Source organism: Eurypyga helias, unplaced genomic scaffold (assembly GCF_000690775.1).
Source record: "Eurypyga helias isolate BGI_N326 unplaced genomic scaffold, ASM69077v1 scaffold38252, whole genome shotgun sequence".
Lineage (NCBI taxonomy): Eukaryota > Metazoa > Chordata > Aves > Eurypygiformes > Eurypygidae > Eurypyga > Eurypyga helias.
The window spans coordinates 16,857-40,681 of NW_010237235.1; the positions used below are offsets into that span (position 1 = coordinate 16,857).

The window sequence follows — 23,825 nt, forward strand, 5'->3', positions numbered from 1 at the left end:
CCAGTTCTGGTAGAAGCACGGGAGATAAGAAGACTACATCAAGTGATAAAGCCAGCAAGTAAGGAACTTCACATGTCTTCTGAAGTTAGGAAACTCCTGGAAGTAGATTTTTTTTCTCATTGCATTTGTGTCTTTCTTTCCTAACAAGAACTCAATCAACCAAAAAAGAAGAAAAGAAATCTGAGAAATCTGAAAAAAAAGAAAGTAAAGAAGCCAAGAAAACAGAAGGTAAAGATGAGAAGATTGATAATGGAACAAGTGGCCCTAATCAAGAATCCACTAAAAAAAATGAAGAAAAGAAAAGAATAAGTATGCAATAGAGCCATGTTTCCTCCTGTTGAATCTGTGTGTCTGACTTTTGGGGGGAATGTTCTTGCTCTTACCAGAAACCAGACAGTTGTCACTTGTTCTTTTTTAGACTCCAGTGACAATTCTTCCTTCGGAGCTGATGTTACAGCTTCCGTATTTTCTGTTACTACTTAATTACAGATGTGTGCTACCAGTAACAGTTCAGTGTAGAGATTCAGAAATTTCACCAAGGAAAATCTCTAATAGGCAAGCAGGGAAATATGTGTGTGTGTGTGCGTTAAACCTTCTTTTCTTTCTTTTTTTTTTTCTCCCCCCTCAATAGGTGGTAAAAGCCCCACACTAGGTGGTCAAGTTGTAGTTTTAGACCAAACAAAAGGAGACCAAGGCCACACTAGGACAGTTAGAAGGGGAAGGTTTGATAAAGTAAGTATCTAGAAATCCTTATCTGATTTCATACTACCTTACAGTTGATCTTTTCACTGAAGAGTCAAACTATCACAAAGTGTTAAGCTTAGATAGAAGCTTTGTATGCTTTGGGATAGCTAAGTAGTTAAACATAGCATCCAGAAATCTCCCTAAATGAATGAGACTTCTGAAATAACCATTGTAATCTCTATCTATAGCCACAGATATTGAGGAACAAAGAGCGTTTTATTCAAGATAAAGTGAAATTCAGGGAATACAGGGGTAGAAAGGATATCTTGCCTTTTGAAAAGATGAAGGAACAGAGATTGCGAGAACACATGGTTCGATTGGAAAGAATACGACGAGCTGTTGAACTCCGAAGGTAGTAATTCAACTTTTTGCTAAAGGCTTATTTTACGCATTAATTGATCAGCTACTACATTTAGAAATCTAATTAGAATGCATTCTGTCAAGCCTTTTACTCGGATGTTGAAGTCTGGGACTCTACCTAACAGTATCTTTTTGTGGATTAATGGACTCCAAAATTTTTGCTTAATCTCTTAATAGCCATGTATGTACACACATAGCTTAGTGTTTGTTATGGGTGGGAGGGGATGTCTCTCATGTTACTGCATGCCATTCTTCTTGAAAAGATGAGAAGTTGACTAGGAGATGTGGCCAAAAATAACATTTGGGGTTGGTTTGGTTTTTTAAAGGGAGAACTCTTGTATATCTAAATGACAAATCAAGCATAATACAATCTTGTCCCTCTTATGTAAAGGACTAGATGGCTACACTGTTCTATTCTGCTCCTTTCGTATGGCTAAAGGATAGTTAAATGTCTTGGGTTAGCTGGATTTCCCTAAACAAAGGAATTCCCAGCAAGCGTAACGCTTGCAGGAGAAAATGCCTTTCCTGCCTCTCGTAAACTGCACTGTATGAGGTGGGAAGAAAGCAAAATTAAGCTACCGACAAGTATATCTAACCTGTGCAACTCGGAGCGGTCCTGTATGTTCTCTTACTTTTGAGCAGAAAACAAGTCCATTTCTTCTTAGCTTGAAGAGAGCAAGAGCTAAAATAGCAAGTATTTTTAAGATCCAAATCATATTCTCTGATAAACTGTTGTCACTGTCTGCTACAAGACAACACTGAAAGATAAATCCAGCATAAAATACATCAAGAATGATGATTTTTAGATACTTTTCCTGGTATCTGTTGTCTGCCTAAAAGGTTCTGTAGAATATGCTAAAACCAGTTTGGCTGCTTGGGGTTACAAGGAGTAGACATCCGATACCAAGACTTGTGTCAGGAGCTTATTCTCAAACAGTTCTTTTGAAACGTCTGTGCCTGAGTTGGTGATAGTTGTGGATGAGAAGAGTTTTCAGGTGAGTTTCAGCCACCTCTTTTTTTGTTTGTTCTTCAGGCGAAGAGAAATCGCTGAGAGGGAGCGTCGAAAAAACGAATAATGCACGAACGAGAAGAATGCTTGCAGAGAGAAAGGGAACGATTAGAAATTGAAAGGCAAAAACTAGAGAGGGAAAGAATGGAACGGGAGCGTTTGGAACGAGAGCGTGTTCGTATTGAACAGGTGTGCGTATTTCCACTTTGGACTGTGTTGCAGTATCATTTGGGAGCATAACCCAGTCTGCACTTGTGGTGAATTTTTCTCTTCGCCCTTCCTCCCTGGCCAGAAAAGAACCAACCAACCGTTACCGAACCCACAGCAGTAACAGTAATCTTTGTCTTGGCTGCTGGACTTGCGAGTAATTTGATGGCACATTCTTGCTACTGGCTTATGCGGTGGCTATGCGTGCCTGTCCCTACAACTAAGTACAGCAGATCCTGTTGAGAATGCCAGCACTAACTTAATGAGGTACATTTCTGGACAACAAACACAGTAGCAGACCAAGAAATTGCCTGGAGAGATCTCAAACAGGCAGTAGCTCTTCCAGATCTGCTGTCTACCTTTTTTGGGGAGTATTCCTCATGCTCTTTATTCTTAGATGTTATCCAAGGAAGAGTTGTATCAGATAGCTCCTTACTAGAAAAGTATCAAGTACTAGTTCTGTGCACTCGCTGATTGTTCTGGAGGTATCTCTACTCAAGAGCTATTTTGTTTGTTGTGTTTATTCACCCTTCCCTGTTTTGGTAGGAACGCCGGAAAGAAGCAGAGCGGATTGCGCGTGAAAGGGAGGAACTTCGCCGACAACAGCAGCAGCTTCGTTACGAACAGGAGAAGAGGAATTCTTTGAAACGCCCACGTGATGTAGATCACAGGTAGTCTCATTCTCAAACTATTGTTTTATGGCGTTTAGTGAAAAGAGGGCTTTACTGGCCTTGTGTCGGGTCTGAAAATGCAGTAGTACCTGAAACAGGTCTTCACTGAAGACCTGTGCTTCTGGTATTTGTCGATTTTTGAATCAGGTCATGCCAAGCATGAAACATCCCTTACCTGTAGGAGAGAATTCAGAAATAAGAAGCATCCCGTAAGTTAATTCTTAATGTCTGCAAGGAGCATAACGCGTTTGAGTGAGTTTGCTGAGAGAAGCTGTTCTGCCCTAACAGTTGAAATTTCTAACTTCTGCTTTGTTAAGAATTCATATGTCTGGAAAATGGATAGTTCAGGAAGTCAATGTGATGGCTTTTAGTTTTCCCTGAAGCTAATGACATCTATCACTTGCTGTTTGAGCCACGAGACCTGAGCTGGCTTTGATCTTTATTTGGTTATAAGAACAGGACTGAGATCTTAGCCATGAAGTTGGCATATCAGTGGTGCAGTGGAAGGTGTTGGTCGTCATGGTGGACACAGTAGCAGAACACTACTATTTCTTCAGCAGAGGAATAAAGACAGCTTCATTTTTCAAGGCTATGCTGTAGTGTCTCACATTATTACATAGAGACATTGTACCTGAATGTTTGTCAGAGCAAGACTGTGACATTTCCTACACTGTTCTTTCCTGATAAAGCAGTTCTGATCTGTGGGTGGTTTCTTTGGTTGGTTTGGCTGTGTTTTTCCAGAAAGCAATTTTTTTTTTTCCTAGAAGGCTATTTTTCAAGGCAGAATTTTGCTAGTGAGATTTTCATCAAGGTTTTGTTATACTTTAAACTGCTCAACCCCGCATACTATTGATTGTATTTTATTCCCTATTTTATTGATGTTTTGTCTGTAATTTGTACTTCAACCAGAGGGATGTTTTGGGGTGTTGTTTCATAAATGATTTTGTTCACTACTATTTAAAGTAGCAGTGAACTACTTTTTGTCCATGGCTTTCCAAAGGCTCAATGAGCATTTTCAAAACAGACAACTGACTTTTAACCATTTTCTGCATATTAGGCCTTGATGTGAATATCAGTAGCTGATGAGGGTTCACTTTTTTTATTTCAAGGAGAGATGACCCTTACTGGAATGACAATAAGAAGATGGCTCTTGATACAGATGCACGTTTTAGTCATAGTTCAGATTACAGAAGCCAGCAGAACAGGTTTAATGATTTTGATCACAGAGAACGAGGACGGTATCCAGAAGGTTCTTCTGTTCCATCATCATCGTTTGATAGGTAAGTTGAGAGGGCAGGTATTTGGCTGCCAGTGTCTCTGTGGATATCACTCTTAACTGCTCAGAATGTAAAGGGGTGCTAAAGGCTTGATACTGTTCTGGTGCAATCAAATTGCAGTAATCTCCTGAATTGTCCCATGTTTTTGGGACTGACCATTTCTCTCATGGAATCTAATCCACTTTTCTGAGGGCTTTAAATCAGCTGCCTGCTGGTCTCTTCTGGGTGACGTTTTGAAAGAATTTTTGCAATAATTCCTCTTTCGCATCCAGTCATAAGTGGGTTCCAGTGGATTAGAGCTGTGCTACTTGGTAACTGACCTCCTTCAGAAGCAAGGCTAAAAGCACAACTGATGTATTGAGAGCGAAGAGCGTGACTCGCACGGTCACCTTCGTCAGGGTCTGTGCAGCTGCGCAGTAAATGCAGTTTCCAGATCTGACTTCACGTGTCCATCCAAAATCTCCAAATATGTAACTGCAAAATATAACTGCAAAATATGCAGTTATAAAGTTCTGGGCTTCTGCTTTTATGCTGCAGTGAACCAGAACTGCATTTTCTAGTTGAGGAGAGATGTAGCATTCCCTCCCTGCAGGAGGCCCTACAGTTGCTTAAATCACACTGACCAAAATGTGAGCAGATGATGCATAATAAAATGTTAAACTGGCTGTAAGAACTCCAGCTCACTACGACAGCTGTAGCAATAATGATAATTTGGGGTGGGTAGGATCTTGGAGGTGTACACCATGTAGATAGTAATCAACATGTAATACAAAGATGAGTGTGATTTCTGTAGTCATGCACGTGTGCGGAGGACTGGGAACGTGGGAGACAAGCACATGACTTCTTCCTGCTCTAACGACTTAGGCGAGAACGTTTTGTAAATCAAGGTGAAGCAAAAAAGACTCGCCCGACAGCACGAAGAGACGAGCCAGGGTTTGAGAGATATCCCAAGAACTTCAGCGAATCCAGGAGAAACGAACCACCCCAGCCAAGAAGTGAACTTCGAGATACGGACAGGCGAGAAGTGCGAGGAGACAGAGATGAAAGAAGAACAGTAATAATTCATGACAGACCTGAAATGCCACATGGTCGGCATCCACGAGAGACTGGTTCAAATCCACCTAGGCCAACAAATTGGAAGAGCGAGGGAAGCATAAGCACGGACAAACGGGATGGCAGGTAAATTTGCTGGCGAACCTATGGACTAGTGATTCTTGTAGAATTGATCCATAGTAGCAATTCCTCAAGAACTGTTGTAGAAAGAGAGAAGAGCCCCCCTCCTATAGAAGGCCAAGTCGCTTGCCAAAACATTAGAAAAACATGGCGTGAGGTTGTCACCTGTGCTAAACCTCGTCTGTACACGTGATGCTGGCTCCCAGCAGTCTGTTCTTAATCATGCGTAGCAACGTAGAGTGACGAGGCTTCTGTGCAGATGTAAACAAATAACATGTAAGCTATAGAGAGCCACATAAATCTAGAAGAATGTTTCTAAGAAGCTAACTTCAAGTTGCTAGGAACTGAAAACCAAAGAGGAATGTTTGAAGTCTACATATGCTAGGATTTCGTGGTAATCCCATTATACTGAAACAAAAATTTTGATAAAAGCAATTTTTACAGAGGCGAGAGGCCAGATCGATCAGGAAGAGAAGTCTCTGGACACGTGAGAGGTGCCCCTCCTGGTAGCCGTAGCAGTGCTTCTGGGTATGGAAGCAGGGAAGGAGAACGAGGCGTGATGGGAGAACGAGGTGGAGGACAAGTGAGTCATCTTTTTGTGTTTCTGTGCATGAGAGTGAGTGAAAAAGGCAGAATTACGCTGGGAAAATGACCATACATCATTCATAGCTAGGCACTCTGGCTATTTTGAAGTTACTTTTCTGTGTTTTAAAGGTTCTTTTTGATGTTTTTTCTCCTAATAAGCCAAGAAATTGCAGAAAACATAACCAATTCTTCTTAGGTCTAGCATCGTTCAGGTAGATGCGAGTGACAGCTGACTAAGTTGCTGATCAGGCTATTAAGAAGTTGTTGCTGTCCTACGTTTTCAGGGTCTTAACCTTGCATTGCCCACTGCTCCAGGTGCAGCTTGTCATTGTGATGTGCTACTGAGAGAAAATCCTTCTGTAAGCCGTGTTTCTAACAGACTGCATGCTCCCTGCTACCAGATCCTGAAGCATTTAAAAACCCAGTGTTTCTCTTTCTGTAGCGATGCAGAACATGCGTGTCAGTGATCGTATGAGGTCAGGGCAGAACTGGGAGTAACGTGTGAGCTCATGGAACTTTAGTCACTGTGTGCCCACAGACTCATTGTGAACTCGTCCCTGTTGGTTATCTAGAGTGATTTTAACAGGTCTGCTGTACGTGTGGGTTAGCTGCCTAGGGACTGAAATCCTAAAGGATGCCTGACATCTGTATGTTCTGTGTATAAGCTCTAAGCTGAACTTTCACTCGAGAAGCTCGTTTCCTGTCGATCATGAAGCGTGCCTTCACTTTCTCACCAGCACTATAACGAGGACAGACACGTTGTTGAACGGCACAGTCGTGAAACTGGACCAAGGAAAGAATGGCACGGACCTAGTTCTCAAGGAAGTGGCTACCATGACACAAGGAGAATGGGAGATGGCCGTGGAGGAGGTGGCATGATGTCTCCACATGCAAGGTACAGAAACTACTCCTTCCTTTCAGTCCCCTGCGGAGTTTGCAAAGCTGTGGCTAGTGTATGAAGGCCGACAGTCTTAGCGTGAGCAGCGTTATTTTCCGTGGGTGGGCCGCTGCAGCGCAGCGTACAGACGGTCTCTCTGTGCTGGCACGTGGCTCCACGATAGTCGTGTTGCTCGTGGCAGAGTTGTTCAGTTGCACAGAAGCGACCAATTTTGTGCGAAGTCTCTTCTCTTGCATGGTTTCGAGTCTTTTTGAGACCTACAGCCCAACAGTTGAGGGATAGGAGAAGTAAGAGTGTTCTTACCTGTATGCCAAGAGTTTAGATACTTACCGTAACTTAACACTCTTTTTTTAAAACCTTTGTTTCCAGTAACTCCTCACCAATTAATAGAGTTGTACAGATCACAGGCAATTCCATGCAGAGGGGAAGTGGCTCAGGATTTAAGCCATTTAAAGGTGGACCTCCACGAAGATTCTAAGATCTACAGCTGCTTGGTTTCAAGATAACTTATTGAAATCTCTTGTAAACTTTCTCTGATTAAAAACAGGAAATCTTATCCAGGAGTCCTGGTTAAATTTTTTTAATTTAACATGATTACTTTCCTCTCAATTTTGGAGGCATTTTAATAGTTACGTTGTAATTTTGGATAGTTTTTGTGTATCTTTGATAAGCATTTTCCCTGAGGCACTAGAGCTGTGTAAAAAAAGAAACAAAAAAACCCCCAAATTGGAACCAAAATATTTGTTAATCTTGTATAAAGGAATAGTTTGCAGCGGTGTGCTAGTAGTTTGATTCACCAACATTAGCCGTGTGGTGTCATGCTTTGAAGTTAGCTACTTCTCACAACATACACAACTCTAACCTCCGTTTCGAAGGCTGTCCCGGCTCTCTGCTTTCTAATTTGTAGAGAAATAAGATTGTTCTTTCATTACTGGGTATTATGTAACCTATTTTTGCAGAAGGTACTGTTACATTTGAGTGCATTTATGTGTATTCTTGCAAATGTATTCTTTTGAAATAAACCTTCATATTCTGTATAGCTTCTAGTAAGTCTTTGAAGCAGTCCTTGGGGCAGGAGGACAGCATGGCACGGAGGTGTTGCTCTAGCCCAGGAAAACACGGGTGCCGTTAGCTTCCAACTAGGACTTGTGTCCCCTTTGCTCTTGGTGGATTGACAATCTAGACGCACCTATGCTAGCACAAGCTTAGTACCAGAACACATAGGAAGGCTCATGGGAGGCCTAGAGAAGTAACTTTGCTCTGCTTTTCCATGCCTAGCAAACCCCTGGCAGGACTTGTTTTAAACCAGGCTACGACAGTGCTGGGGGAATCCTAGATGTGCAGTCTCGTTCAGGGGCACAGACAACTGCTCACTGCTGTCATCTCAAGCAAAAGGGATGCATCTTTTTAAACCTTTTAGGTTTTTTTTAACAGTGAATGGCCTACGATAAACCTTTCTTGGCCAGGCCCAGTCAGAAATGTTAGGTGGTCAGTCCAAACTCCTCTATCCCCCAGCCAGCATAAGTATATAGTTACAGTGCTCTGTTCAAGGAAGGAAAAAAGGCAAATCTAATCCACTCTCCAGCTTTACCAAACAGGGTATTTAAAGGAATTAACAGAGGAGCTTGCTGAAGGGCTGTAAGAGCTTGTAAAGTGGCACTCGGGTAAGGGCTGGAAGTTTTCACCAGTCCAGAGTGTCTTTTAAAGAATGGTCTGTTACAGCTCTCGGGCAAGAGGCAGGAAGAACACGCTGATGCTGCATATGGATCTCTGCCACGCTGTTTGCTGTCTGGAAGGAGTGCTAAGTATGCGCAGTGTTCTGGAGGAATCAAGAGGCAGAAAACAGTTAATAAATTGGTTTTGAGTAAGTAGCCTTTCAGGATACATGGGAGGAGAGAGAAACCTGGTGGTAACAGCTTTTTCTATAACAGATCCTTTGTGAATAGTCACAACTGACAGGTATTTAGGTTTAAACAAAAAATTGTAGTATCAGCAAAAGTCTCAGGACCCTTTATCCAATAAGTAGTTTATCAATGCATTCCCTATGTCTTCTCTGATGTTCAGTTCTTCGTAGATGTTTCTTCTAAGTGCAATTTTACTGAGTTTTTCTGCAGACTTTCCAAGAGAAAGTACAAGTTAGAGTGCATTTTAAAAAGTACATCTCCATTCAACTGCAGCCTCTGTTTTGTGCTGGGTGACACGGCCTACTGTACAAAACAGAAATGCTGGAAGACGCATGTGGGGAGGCTACGGGATCAAATGGGAAACAGGCGTTTGTAACCTTAGAAGACCAAGCTACAGAGAGGTACCAAAATAAAACCTGAGATGGGACTTGCTATCTTGCCTGCATGAACCTGCTCTGGGTGCACATTCCAACTGGTAATGGTAAAAACAGTAGTTCCTAAAAATGCAACTGGGGTTGTGCATATGCACCTACTTCACTCCAGTTAAGTACTGGAACCAGCTGGGATTGGGGGGGGAGAGCAAGTGATGGAAAACAAACTGCCAAAAACTTTGAATTTATAAAATACTTTGGACAGAAGTTGATCCTTTTCCAGAGTGAGAATTTTTTTTTTTTTTTTAGGATTTCATCCAAACTTTATTAGGAAAGAACTTAAATACCTAAATGTTTATTTGTTTGCTCACACTTATTTACATAAAATGCATTTCAGAAGACTTACCCTATTAAAACTGTTATTTTAGCTAAAGGCCTTGACCTATAGAGAGGCTGATACTGGAGACACTTAAGACAACAGTTTACCAGTTTTGGAGTACATAAACAAGAAGGGGTGTACTAGGATATGAGACTTCTCTGAAAGTTATGTCAGTGTCGAAGTTACTTTAACAACTCACAGGGAAATGTTTCCTTATAGTCTGTAAAAACAGCTTAGTACACCATAAACAAGATTAAGGCTTTTAGCAGGCAGAGCGTTCAGTAGTTGGACTTGCTGCACAGTCAGGAAGGGTGTGACACCGCGTTGAGGGGTGTTTCAGCCATGTACCTTGGTACAAACGTAGCGTGTGACCAGATTTAATCATGTCACGCACTTCTGAAGTACAGGGTTTAACTTCTCCCATTCCTTGGTAAATGCATTAGTGTTTATTTTTGCCTTTCCTTTTACAACTAGAGGTAGAGATGGTGGGCAGCAACAGGTGACCAACAGGCTCTGAACCACTGCTGTAAGACAGCGGTTGCACAGGTCTGGTGAGTCTAAGCGTGGCAGCTTGAAGACACGACTAACATCCAGGTCGTGTAGAACTTCCTGAGCGTACACGGATCTCCTGCTTGTTTCGTTTATAGTTTCATTGTGATAAGGCTGGTCAAGACAGTGAATGAGGTAACAAATACTTGATGTAACACGGCAGAACTAGGGATGGACTCATTGGACTCATTTTTCTATATTTCACCGGTTTGATCTCTGGTTTCTGACCTGTGCAGGTAAGGGTGATGACCAGAAGCTGTACAAAGAGCAGCTCTGCCTCTATTCATCAGCTACCAGGATAATGAAAAATTACTTATGCCACCTTCAGTGAGGACCTCCCTGAATGCTTCCACGGTACAGATAAACCAACCCTCTTGTTTACCATTAAGGCTCTGTTAAAAATTTTGCACTTTCCCAAACCAAAGATTTTATTGCCACAGCAATAATTTTTTTCCTGAAGTAAACACATTCAGAACTGAGCTTGTGCTCTCTCCCAGGTCATACAGGATAAGCTAATACTAGATTTCCTCCTAGAACAATCAAAGGTAGAAACAGCAGAGATTAAACTTTGTTTGCTCTGAGGTTTTTTCAGTGAGATCGTATTGGTTGTCAGCTCCTACAGCCTCTGCAAGTCCCAGCAAGTCAGGAAACAGGCTTTAATGTCAGCTGCTGCTGCAGCAGGCTCTCCACATGTTTTCAGCTGTGAAAAGCTGCAGTAGATGATGGAACTACTGAGCTGCCCAGCTGTGCTCATGGCTGTTGCTGGGGGTGTGGAGTTGGGACTGGACACAGGTCATTAAGACAGTTTAGGGCAAGTGCAGAGTATGGCAGTACAGCTCCGGAAGTTTCAAAGGATCCCAGAAGCGCTTGGCCACCTCTTGAGCTGCTGACTGCAAGGCAGGCTTGAGCTGTTCCCTGCAGCAGTTTGCATGAGACCGTAGCACAAGTGCAGAACATCCCCACCCTTGCTTTAGAAGGGATTCTTTTCCTACAGCTTACCAAATCCTTCCAGCACCATTTCTGCAGCGTGGATTTGCTACCGACAAAGCAGTGTGTCACTTCTAAGCGGTAACTGCAAACATTCAGGTGTCTGTTCCACAGAGATGTACTACACAAGAGGAAATGCATTGTGTTTACAGTTCTTCTGACACTTTAAGGCCCTCTTTAGTTAGCCAAGGCTGAGAAAGAGTATTACAAAGAACACTTCAAGGTAGTTGTGAAGCCTGTTTCACAGAAAGTATAGCATGGGCAGAAACCATCAGCTGGCTTTATTACCGGTGGCACGTGTAACGATGTGCAGTACCAACTCAACAGAAAGTACATGCAGGTATAGCATGGGCGGAAACCATCAGCTGGCTTTATTACCGGTGGCACGTGTAACGATGTGCAGTACCAACTCAATGACTGTATGTACTGGCACTCACGTGCTGCATCGAAAAGTCCGCACCACCATCCCCTCAGTGTTGATAGCATTAGCGTTCACTCACTGAAGATGGCACAGTTTTGTCTCGTTAAACTGCACCGCATCCTCGTGAGCTGCATGAGCCTGCAGTGAAGGAACCGGGGCACGGAACCAGCCTGCCTTCCAGCAGCAGCTGGCTAGCACAGCTCCTGCAGTGCCATAGCCATCGAGATGGATCCAGTCCGCAGCAGCACTGATGTTTTCCTCCTTGATTTTATACTTTCCATTAACTTAATGATTTCCCATCACCAAAAAGAACATTTGGAAATGGTAAAAGGCTGTATCTAGAGTTTTCCTTTAACTGTTCTACAGCTCTTTTATTTAACAGCATCAGTTATTCAGTGTAAATACTGATTTTGTCAGCGTTATTTGTGTGTCTGAGGAGAGCGGTGCTGCTGGTATCTGACTGCTCGGCAGCGTGTACCAGATTGCAAGCACAAGCATTAACTCGCCCACTTCTTAAGGAAAAATACCTCAAGCAAATAGTAACGACGAGGTATGGCCAGCTCATGCCAAGGGGAAAAATGGTCCCGTTTCAGGCAGTTGTTCTTCAGTTCCCAAAACAAGAGACAACAGAACCCAAGGGTGTAGCCACAACTCAGCTGATTTAAGCTTAGTGACACACTGGTGATTCTTGTAATCCCAACCCTGACCCTTTCCCTGGCATGCACCACTGAACCAGAACAGGAGTCAGCAGAAGGTTTCAGACAAAAATACCAACTGCTCCACCTTTTTCCTGAAACACAGAAGAAATCTGAAAATGCTAAACAACTACGTCAGGTGAAGTGTTCAAGACTGCTTCACACACCCTTCGCTTTGAAAACTGCAGCTGAAGTCTGAACTCAGGAGGTGCATGCAGGTTTTACTGACGGCTTCAACAAGAGCAGAACAGGACCTTCGGGCTGAGACAAACCACGTATCACGATACCGCATCCAGCCATGACGGACAGTCTAGGTTTGTGTGAGCTAAGGGCATCTCTCCTGAGACACTGACAGACCACTTCCCAGAGGCAGGAGTTCCATCACAGCCATCACTTAGCTGAATGGGACCTAAAACTAAAGCTGGGTCAGCACTGAAGGACACTTCTCCAGAGGTTCGTGACAGAAACACGGAACTTGAGTTTGCGTCCCTGTTCATCCCCAAGATCTCTGGTACGTTTGGCTTAGCGCTCAAACTGTATCAAAACAACCATATTTCACTCACTTCTGACCCCAGCAAGACTGTCAGCCACACCACCGCTGCCGGCTTCCTTGGGAGCACAGCGCACCCAGCGATGGAAGCAGGTGCAGTGCCTTACTGCACGTTTCAGCAGCAGATTACATGTAAAATCAAGGCAGTTGTTTCTCTCATCACAATAAACGATCTTGTAAGCACACTATTCATACTAAGCTGGCAAACTTCTCAGCTGAGTACCAAAACCTCGCTGAACTGGATTTCCCAAACCTAACAAGATTTTGTTGAAATTTTTCTATGCGGTCCAGTAAACATGGCATCTTGACTTCCAAAGTCACTTCAAAGCTCGCAACCTCCAGAAACAAGGAATCGCTCATTTCAACACATAAAGCTCCTCCACAGGCGCAAGTAGTGCCACCAAGCAGGACAGGAACTGTGAAGGCAGCAAAGAGTTTCCTGATTTCATCGAGTTCTCCAGAGGTAACTCCCCCGTGGAGAAAGCCGATGGTGACAGGGCTGACATCATGACCAAACCTGCACAGTGGACAGCTGACACGTCATAAAAACAGAGTTATTAGGGGGTCAGGACAGCTACTCTGGGCCCAGCACTCCAGTGAAGAACAGCACAAACAGGGACAGACGCTGCCAAACCGCTATGGAACAAGCATGCTGGTCACCACCTGGGCAGGATTTGTCCACTGCATGCTGAGCTACAGCTGTTTATGTCTAAACTCACAGCAAAATTAAAGACCAATTCCTAAACAAGCATAAGAGGTTCTGTAGGGACTTCTATGTTCCAGCCTATATTCCTCCTCGGCATTTCCCTTCTTCCCCATCAGAGCAGATGACAGCTGAGCTTGCATACGCTGCTGTCCTACTGGTCACCCATAAGAGGCAGCTGTGAAGCAGAAGGAGCTGTATGCAAACTCTGGGGAAATCACCATCAGACTGACTTCTCTCTCTGATTTTCTATGAGAAAGCATCCTTCTTCCCACCCAACACAGCCCCACCCATCCTTCTTCCCACCCAAAACAGCCCCACCAACAGCCTACTGCCAGTCACGCGCAGAACGACCGGACGGAACGCGTCTGGTTACATCACTGACTGTAGGAACATGGTTCAGTGTCAGGTTCTTCCTGTTACCACAGCGCAGATGGCGTCACGCGCAGAATGACCGGACGGAACGCGTCTGGTTACGTTCTTGCACGCAGCGCTTGCCATCACTGACTGTAGGAACATGGTTCAGTGTCAGGTTCTTCCTGTTACCACAGCGCAGATGGAGACGTGAGCATTACACTGCAACCGAACAAGGGCTCATTGGTTTTTGCCTTTCTCCAGTATGCTAATGAGGACACTGTATCAATTAGCTTGCCTTTCCTGAGTCACCTGCTGTTCAGGTTAGCACCTGCAGAAAGTCTCCTTTTATATAAACCACATACAGCTCTTAACTCACTGTGTTGTACTGGAGGATGTACTCTGTATACGCCTCGGCCATCGATTGTGACAACACCCTCATAGCAAGAACGCTGAGCTAAGCCATGGGCCAGCTCTGGCTCCCACACCTGGTGTAGCAGGAAGGAAGAAAGGTTCAGTTAAGAGTACATCAGCTTCACCTTTTACTCAAGTATTTCCTGCTGACCATTCCAGGAACTCAAATTGCCTTTTATTACACACTGGCATTTTTTTTCAAGACCTTGTGTATACAGGCACAAAGAGACATTTGACAGTAACGTGAAAGATGAGTGGAGAGATGGACCGGCAGTCCACTGCAGGCGTACCCTGCAGAGCACATGCTTCGCTTCTAGCTTGGGGGTCTGTGATCCACGAGAAGAGCTCTCTGAAGACAACCCAAAGGCACACTTCATCACATACACTAGGTGCCTAGCTACAAAGTGTAGTGCTTGCCGTGTGTTTAAGTGAATTCTCAGGAATGCTGATTTCATCCTCTGCTGTTACAGTCTTCCTTTAGATCTGCTTTGTTGAGTCCCGCATTCCATGAGCGTCACAAGAAAAGTGGTATATTTGAGCATTTACAAAGTGCCTTTTAGAAAAACATTTAGCGCTGTGGCAGTGCTCAATTTTTTGCTGATTTTAAGAATATTTGTATTTTCGCTTTTTTCATTTCACAACTACAATGCAACAGCAAAATCTCTTCGATTCTGTTTTCTGTGCTAGCTTTTATCTAGTGCAAAACAAGTTCTACTCTACTTTTCTGGACACTTTCATCTATGCTATGTAGGTGTTTGGAGCATGTGCATGCTAAACTGTATGACTGGATTTAAAGTCTAACTCTCTGTATCCTTTCGCCACAACATAAGCTTCAGAAAATAAGAGGCAAATGAAGTAGCGTGATGTAGACATCACCTTCCTGGTACTCCATGAAGGGTCTGTAATATTGTCTTCCAAGCACACTGTTACCGATAAAAGCAATTCTGTTTAGTTTTTTGATCATCAGATGCTGTCTTAGACACCAATGTGATAGTTGCTTTTGGAATGGCTAGTCACAGTCAGTACGGTATAAATTAAGCTTCCTGGTATATTTAATTTGGGTGTTAACAAGCTCATGTGCTTATAACTTTTGCCACTGACAAGCTCAACTTGTGCAAAACAGTGCCCTAGATTTCAGGAATTCTTTACCTTTCTTCCAAAGCTTCAGAACCTGTGAAGAAAAAAGGATATTAACAGAAAACTGTTTGGAGAGCATGCCTGCCATCTCAAATAACCTGAAACCCTTTACTCCTTTAGTCGAAGGGAAACTGAATTAGCCGGGAGTTCAGACTTCTTGATGAGCGCTGACATTTAACTCCGCCTCCTTTGTCATGGAATAACAGCGTGAGAGCAGATCAGGCTTCAGGCACATCCGTCTGAAACCGGAAATGTTACACGAGTGCTTCTAAAATGAGCAAGTATCTTCGGCAAGAAGATCTACTCAATAGCCACAATGCCTGCTCCAGCTAAATGTGTTCCATAAGGAATCGAAAGTGGCAATACTGTCACTGAAAGTAAGAAGATAACAAACGCTTAGCTTGACATATTTATTTTTCAAGGTCAATAAATAAATGTAAATACACAAATTTGGAAAAATCTTAGTAACAGAATGTTTTTAAACAACATTCTGGCTTAAAGTCTGTTATTGACACTATTGGAATATTTTCTGATCTGCTTAAAATAGGTAAGTCATTAAGTTGGTGATCCTCCATCGCATTAATTGGTTTGAAGAAGTTAGGCTGCTGCAAAGGAAAAGATACATCAGCCTTTGCTTTGACACAGAAAGTTATCTGAACTGCATACAGTGAGTATTAAAATTGCTTTTCTGGGCATGACTTATCTAGAGGATAAAGAAATTTTTCAATTTACAGTTTGCGTATTAGAGACCTCGTTACTTCATTATTATAAAAAGGGAAATTGTAACAAAAGTAGAAAAAAACAAGAGAGAAAAAGGCATGGAAGAAAAAAAGTGATACAAACTGGCCCTTTAGTGCGTAAGACATTCTTCCTTTGTCCATCTAGTTTTCATTCAGGTTTGTATTTATGTGACGACTGGTTCCCACCACTGCAGCAAGTCTGCCTGAAGTAATTTTAAAGCAGCTTTTTACCCGTGCACTTGTGTTCAGACACCCGCCCACAGACATTCTCCCAACACCTGACACCAGTAATGTCGCCTTCCACCTGGCTGCTGTAGCTTTCCCAGATACTGTTTACTAATGCACCTCCCCAGGCTTAGCGCGTGATTACATAACGTGTCCAGGAGAAGCAGCCTTTTTCAAAAGTATCTACAAATCGCTAAATAGAAATTCTTATCAAAAAGGTTCAGCAAGAAGGTAATTGTTACTGACTTAGTGGAAGTGGAGGAAGATTTGTGGTTCCCTCAAAATTCCGCAAGTATTCTGGTTCTGTATTCTATAAATACTACAAGACGCAACAGGTTTATTTGGTTCCCATAAATTAGAAAAATCTGGTTTCCAAAAACTCTAAATTAGTGATTTAAAAAACAAAATATTACACCCGACCACCTTTCCAAACAATCCCAGAGAGCAGCCTAGCCTCTCTCCCCCTTCAGAAGTGTGCTTTTTAAGGATACATGATTTATAAAACCAAAGAAAAGCGTGTTTTTAACTACAGTACACTTGCTTAAATGCACAAGTGGACATGTGAACGTCACGGGAAAGGTCAAGGTACTTCTGGAAAAAAGGCGGATAGTTATTTTAACTCTGTATTCTTACATAGAATAATGATTATTATAGACCTTAGTTTCCTCTCATCGTTCACCTATCATATGGAGAGGTCAATAAATAAGAACTTATCTGGTCCAGTTTACCTACAAGAGAAAAATACTAAAAGAAAAAGAAGTTAACTATAAAATTACTTGTTTAACCCTGATAACATCTGAGTTGCCATACCCAGTTTGTAATTGCAAGAAAAGCCAACAATATTCATCTTGCTTATTAATATAACGCCCCATTTTCTATGACCATTTTTCATGATGCCTATCAAGTCACACATTCTTGGGGCAAGAAAGCTGGCCAGGAGGTGCAATGAGAGCAGTAACACAGTATAAATCTGGATTCAAAAAACCAAACATACCAGATCCCGAAGCAAAGAAATCTGGACACATGGAGGAGGCAGTGCCCGGCTGTTACATGGGCTCGTGCGTCATGAAGACTATACCCAGCCTAAGATATAGTTTCATACCATGTAAGTAACAGAATTCGGTTGTGCTAGTGCACAGACTTCAGGAAAAAGCCTTACACAAAACGAATTACCTCCTTTGTTTAGAGTAGAAGATCAAATAGCTTACTACCTGACGGAATGAGTAATGGATGTCACTATGACACAAAACTTGCCATGACGTGTGTGTTCAGCTACAAGGTGCAGTATCTCTTATGACTAACTCAAAGCACAGCCGCATCCAACTGTGATTTGGAATTCCATCTTGAGCAGCACGCACTATGACTTTGAAGAAAGTCTGTATGATTGTAACAAAGTCACCCATCCTCTTGAAATGTGAACAAAATCCATGGGGTAATCAGGCACAGGCGGCATGTAACGGGTTTGTCTTCTTTTTACTCCTTGGTTTTGCTTCTGAGGACATGCACTTGGCTCCAGACTAAATCCATTTTGTATTACAAGAGAACACAGCTGTTCTTCTCTTTTTCCCTCTCTTTCTCTCGAGGCTCTTTACGTTTGCGTTCATTACTCCCAGATTGTCTTCCACTTGCTGGAGAAGCAGCACCCTGCACCTGCTATGTAGAAAAAACAGCATCCTGGTTAAAACAGACATTACGATAGATGCAGTCTGAAGTGTTACTCTGTGGTCGAGTTCACAAACAAAAGCTTAACTTAGTCCCCAGTTTCTAATAACGTAATCCCCATTTCAGAAGTCCAGAGTGAAAGTGTTGACAGCTAGATATGGCAAAGCAGCAGCTTTCTGTGACTAGAACCTAGTGCAGAATTTGGCAAGGGGGTTGGTATACAAAGACAACATAAGGTTTGTTAATTCGTGATTCCATCCTTCATATTTCCAGCTGATATCCATTCATAGCTGCAAATGAGCATGCCCCGAAGTCCTGTTAGGCAGGTTCCTCAGTTCTTCCTTTTTCCAGCCGGCAGTAATGAGGATTTGTCTTGGAAGTACCTACTGATGATTCTATTAAAGCAATAAGCAGTGGAAATAACACAGCTTTTGTCAAGACAAGCACATCAGTCAGTTGCCTCAGGCCATCAAAGATTCAGCCGTCTTACAGCCTGGTTTTTTACATATCTGTAAATATAAGCAGTTTTAAGAGTCTTCAGTGGTGAGGAACGCCCTGAATCGAGAACACCAACTTAGATATTGCCTCCTGCACACAAGATTCAGTTATATGGCCGTTTTGTATATACATGTGCATAAACCACATTCCAAGTATTTTGAATGCGACTGATTATGGGGTTGTGGAGGGGACAGAACTTGTACTGAAACTGTTTATGTTGTAATTTGAAACGACTGAACAGACTCACATGGTATCACAAACACCTAAAAATGTAAAGCAACAAACTTGTGCAAGGCAAAATAAAGGCAAAACTTTGACTACTATCAAGCAGCTCTTAATTGAATGCAAGTTTTCAAGTAATGTAAAATATTAGCTTATGCCATCTTTGTAACCTCACCTTACCTCATCCCATCATTACAACTTAAATAGTATGAATGAAACCATAATTTGTGAGGTTAGGCCTGCTTTAAGGAATTTAAGTGGCAGCAACTGCCATATCTGCATGCATACTCCAACAATTATAGCCTGTCTCTTTAAGATTCCTGTATGCATCATGTCAGTTGCTGTACAGAGTGTGAAGGGCAGTCTCTCGTCAGTCTGAAACATTTACAAAGGTGGATGTGACTATGTAACTGCTAGTTAACGCTCTCTGAAACTGATGGTCATATTTGGTAACACTGCTTTCTTACCTGGACCTGAGCAGCTGCTTGTTCTTGTTCCTGATAGTACTGAGAAGCTCTCCTGTCCTCCTCTTCCTGGAGCTTCTTTGCTAGCTCTAGATCACTGATTCCTTCTGGGATCTGTTCCCAGTTAATCTCTTGGTTCTGCTGCTCTTGTTGTAGCGACAATGCCATCAGATAATCCTAAACAGTAAACTTGTTTGTTAATGCTCTTTCACGTAGAAAAAAGCCAAGTCACACCAAGTGACTTTTTCAGCACGTACAGCTACACAGTCCCATCCCTTCTCCCCTGGCCTCATCTTTAAATACTTTTACCTCATGGAAAGCAGGCATTTGTTGCAGACCCTGTTCATAACCTGAACTGCAGAAAGCAGTGCCTGTGTCACACCATACAAAAAAAGGGTAATTAAAAAAACCTACTTTCAGGTTTAAATTCCATTACTGGACAGCAGCAAAAGACCATGTCAGCTCAGACCAATTCTAGGCAAAAGTAGAGACTTTGAAGCTGTCTCTGTAATTTCATATTTCTAATTAAAACTCCAATTTAAGCTTGATAGAGTATCTGTCCCCACTCTCCTGAACTGTTTGAGAGTACATCAGTAAGGACACTAACTCCTAAACAGATGACGAAATAACCAAAAGGTGTATATCCAGACAGACAGCAGCTCGTATTACGAGCCCTGTTGTCTCTGCCAGGTTCTTTATTCTATCAGAGATACAGTGCTTGAATTTATTAAAAAGCATCTGCTTATTCATTTTTTCCCTATTATTTAAAAACCTTTAATGGTGATTATGCTAAAGATGAATTCATTTTGCACGTTCAGAACATAAGACTTCCAAGAAGCCTGGTGTTGCTTATGTGCTTATGCATTAACTGGTACAGTAAGTCCCACCTCGGACATGACTTCTGGCAACTATTATATATAGTTAAGAATGACACCACCATCACACACACAATCTGCTGTCACTTCTGTCCTGCATTCAGCAAAGTGGGCATCAGAAGACTAAAGTTCCACAATGACAATATAATGAGCTGAAATGAGTTTGTTACGGGGCAGAAGTTTCACAGTGCTGTTGCTGTTTCCATACACAAGGCAGATGTGACATTATACCTCAACAGAATCCACTCCTGCAGGGAGTTTGAGAGATTAAGAGCAGATTTTCCAAACTCTTCACAGCTTGTCTCACTCCTCCTCCCTTTAAGTCAAGCTAATACCTTGAAGTAGCACTTCTGAGAACCCCAACCCAAGTATCTAAAGCATTTCTTTATAGTTCTGTATATGCATGATTAAACATACACACACATCCGTGCAAGTATACATATATATGAATAAAAATAATTAGTAGTTCTGCACAGTAACAAGTAAACTGAAAAACACAGTAGAAAGGCAGAAATCCAGTACTTGATCTATTTGATCCTGCTGCCCTCTGTAGACAGTTTCAGGGTCTGATGGTGGCCGGAGGTGGAACTCAGAATCACAGAAATTTCCATCACCATCCACATTGTGTAAGCTTTCCCAAACAACTTTCTCTTCCGTAAGAAAGCCCTGGTCTGTCACCAGCAGGTAAAGCTGACCCTATGCAGAAGAATAAAGAAAACCTGTAAAACTGAACAAAATTTTTACAATCTGCTATAATTAGCAGAACTGATCAGCAAATACAACTGTTGCATTCCAGTAAAACATTCATTTAGATTTTTTTAGCAAGTTTAAAATTTACATGGATTGGTATACAGCATTAAAACCCCAGATACTCTAGTATTCACTGCTAAATTGGCAGCCACACCAAAGTTCTCTATTCCGTCTTGTCATTTTATGTTACTAATAAAATTTCATGTTGACTAAAGACCAATATAAAACTCGAATATATACCTTGACAATTCCTTGGAAGCACACCTAAGAAGTACACCTCAAGACCGGCAATGTAATTCTAAATCCCAATACAACTCACATGAAATTCCAAAGGCAAGACCTGGAGAGAACGATGATCTTTCCAAATAATCCTAGAGGCATTACCTCAAACTGACCACATCTCAGACTCTACATTTTGTAATGGGTTTTGATAGAATTTGAGGTTTATTTCAATTGAAAGAAGAATTACATTTAGGATTCTTGGTATCACTTGTCACAATAATAGCTTTTGTTGTATTTCAGCCTTTCTACAGTTCCACAAAACCAAATTTCTCAATTTCAAACTGTGAAATTCTAAAATGGGCTGGTCTAGGAGTGGAAGAGGCAATACTAACAAGTCCAGAAGCCAAGGTACAGGAAGAATGAAATGCAGGCTTAGGCTGAAGGAATGGAAGAGGAGATGAAGTCAAAGGGGAGTTATAAAACCAGGTCTCACGTAAAACGAGATGCTGCTGCATGATTAAAGGACAGCAAAGCAGCACAAAAACCCATGTTTAAATTTCAATTAAATTTAGATTTTAATCCCATCTTACCCTTTTTATAATATTTTTTAGAATTATACTCCAAGGCAAGGACATTATTACTGACCATACAGGACATGAAGACTGAAGCTGCCATTAATGTTACTGAATGTACCAGATCAAGTATTCAATGCAAAACTTGCTGCAGTGTTTTAGCTGTAAAAATCAAAGCAGTTCATTGTGACATCCACAAAAAAAATTACTATTTGTATTACAGCAGCACACAAAGGGTACTCAAAGATCACTGCGCTAAAGATGTACCAAAACACACAAGGCAGTTCTGGTTGTAATGATTTCTCAGGCTGAATAGGCAAAAAATGAGAACATCACTTCTGTTCGACAAGTACAGAACTAGCTCACTCCTTTCTCTCGAGTCATTGGAAGACAGTCTATAACGGATGCTGAAATTAAATCAAGATCTCTTCATCCTACTGAATTGACAGTCGTCCTTTCTCTGGCTGGAAGGTGACACAATGCACAAAACCATCATTGGAAGATTGAGGTGCAGCAGTTGTTCTAATACTACTACTACCACAGGAGGCACTTGCACAAAAGGCCAAACAGAACAGATAAAACCTCTCCAAAGGACAGTACTACACATTTGGGCTTTGGAGTAGCAGTTACTCCAGCACAGGTGGGCTTACAGACATTTGTCAGCAACAGGTCTGACTGCATATGATCATCTAAGGAAGCACCTCTCCCTCAGAAACCTGCCTGAAAACTGAATGCTACTTCTGATGCTTAAAAATAACCCAAAGAAAATAAAAGGCAATCACTTCACAGCATTTCAAATTTGTACAGAATACCTATTTCACAGCATCTTGTATAAAAAGTCTTGTGTACAAGTAAAAATTGAAAAAATAAAAATCACAGAATCTTTAAGGTCAGTATATTTGAACCTTTTAAATTTTACTTTGACCAGTACATTGATTCAAACATACCTAAAAAAAAAAGGGGGTGCATCAATTTTCCCTCTATTATGCTATAGATTTTTAATTACTTTTTAAACAGCTCAGTGTACCTCAATAATACTGAAATAGGAAAATGCTCATGCTTTCATAATCTCCCAACTACTGTAAGCTGAACTTGTTACACCCAAATATTTAAGTATGTCGTTACCTTTATGGGATTAGAATCTATTTTAAAGTTAACACTTGTTTGAAAGAGAGAACTGTTGCAATCTTAAATAAAATCCATATTCTTACTTTCTGTTTTTAAGACTTCCTCAGTTGAGCTATACCCAAACACTGATTTTTAAAAAGTCAGAGTAAATTAAAAACCATTGACATATTCATACAACTCCCTGATGAAGGGATAAATTGCACTGCGTATCACCACATCACGTGAACACCACCACTGCAATTCCAATGCCAGTAGCAGAGTTTTAAATCACGCTGCTTCACTTGAACAAAACCTAGCAAACCAACGCACACAGGCTCCCTAGTACTTGTGAGGAGACTGACCTCCTTTCCACTCTGCCGGAATCAAAGAACAACGGGAAAGCACAGTTCAGCGATCCAAAGTCATCTTTACCTTTTTGATTTTATCAAATGCTCTCATCTTTACTTCACATTAGGATAATTGAATGGAATTTAAAAAAAAAACTACCAATCCTAACAGATTGCCAAGGACCCTCATAATAGTGCTAATATTCACATAACTTTTGGTAATAACTGGGCAACTTTCAGTGTCAAAAAGAGTCAGCCCTTTCATATGAGGTGCAATGTAGCTACTCACCCCTACAGAATATCCATCTTCCCAGAACTTCCATGGTTTTGTTCCTTCTACTTGCAACAATAGGTGCCGTATCTACAGATGGCTCTTATAGGCACTCTTCTAACGTCATGCACGTTCTCTTCCCAATCCTAAAGGCTCACAGGCCAACCTCCCTGGCACACCCAAATTCCCGTGAGGAGCTTCTGAGATATGAGAAAGCCTTTTTATCACATGACCTTCCTGCGGCCTCTAAATTTGAACTGCAGTAGGTAAGGACACGCCTGGTGCCAGGCACCAGTCAGCAGTCTCTGGCCCTTAGCAGATCACGGGATCCGTCTGGCTGCAACGAGACAGTGATGTGCAACCCACAGAACCCTGCCGTTTGCAGTGTGATGCACCCAGGGGTTCTACACCACACGTGGGGCCTACCAGAGCCTCTGCGTATCAGCTCCACTCGCTGCCACGCACAAGGAGGAAAAGGGAAA

General features: G+C 42.0%; 2 protein-coding genes across 2 annotated transcripts in view; one reads left to right on the plus strand and one right to left on the minus strand.

Moving 5' to 3' along the window:
* Positions 1–7,959, plus strand: part of SLTM (SAFB-like, transcription modulator) — a gene marked incomplete at its 5' end in the record, with an annotated part of 24,672 nt that extends 16,713 nt beyond the window's left edge. The window contains 12 exon segments of the mRNA XM_010147390.1: positions 5–58; positions 149–309; positions 632–732; positions 933–1,096; positions 2,138–2,169; positions 2,172–2,302; positions 2,867–2,991; positions 4,101–4,271; positions 5,133–5,447; positions 5,874–6,024; positions 6,764–6,921; positions 7,294–7,959. Of these exon segments, the coding sequence (XP_010145692.1) occupies positions 5–58; positions 149–309; positions 632–732; positions 933–1,096; positions 2,138–2,169; positions 2,172–2,302; positions 2,867–2,991; positions 4,101–4,271; positions 5,133–5,447; positions 5,874–6,024; positions 6,764–6,921; positions 7,294–7,402 (1,672 nt within the window).
* An 8,526-nt stretch (positions 7,960–16,485) lies between these two features.
* Positions 16,486–23,825, minus strand: part of FAM63B (family with sequence similarity 63, member B) — a 22,982-nt gene continuing 15,642 nt past the window's right edge. Inside the window, exons 7-9 of the mRNA XM_010147389.1 lie at positions 20,597–20,770; positions 19,203–19,376; positions 16,486–18,006 (exon numbers count right to left, since the gene is read on the minus strand). Coding sequence (XP_010145691.1) covers positions 17,887–18,006; positions 19,203–19,376; positions 20,597–20,770 — 468 coding nt within the window. The 3' untranslated portion in view covers positions 16,486–17,886. The remainder of the gene's footprint in view (positions 18,007–19,202; positions 19,377–20,596; positions 20,771–23,825) is intronic.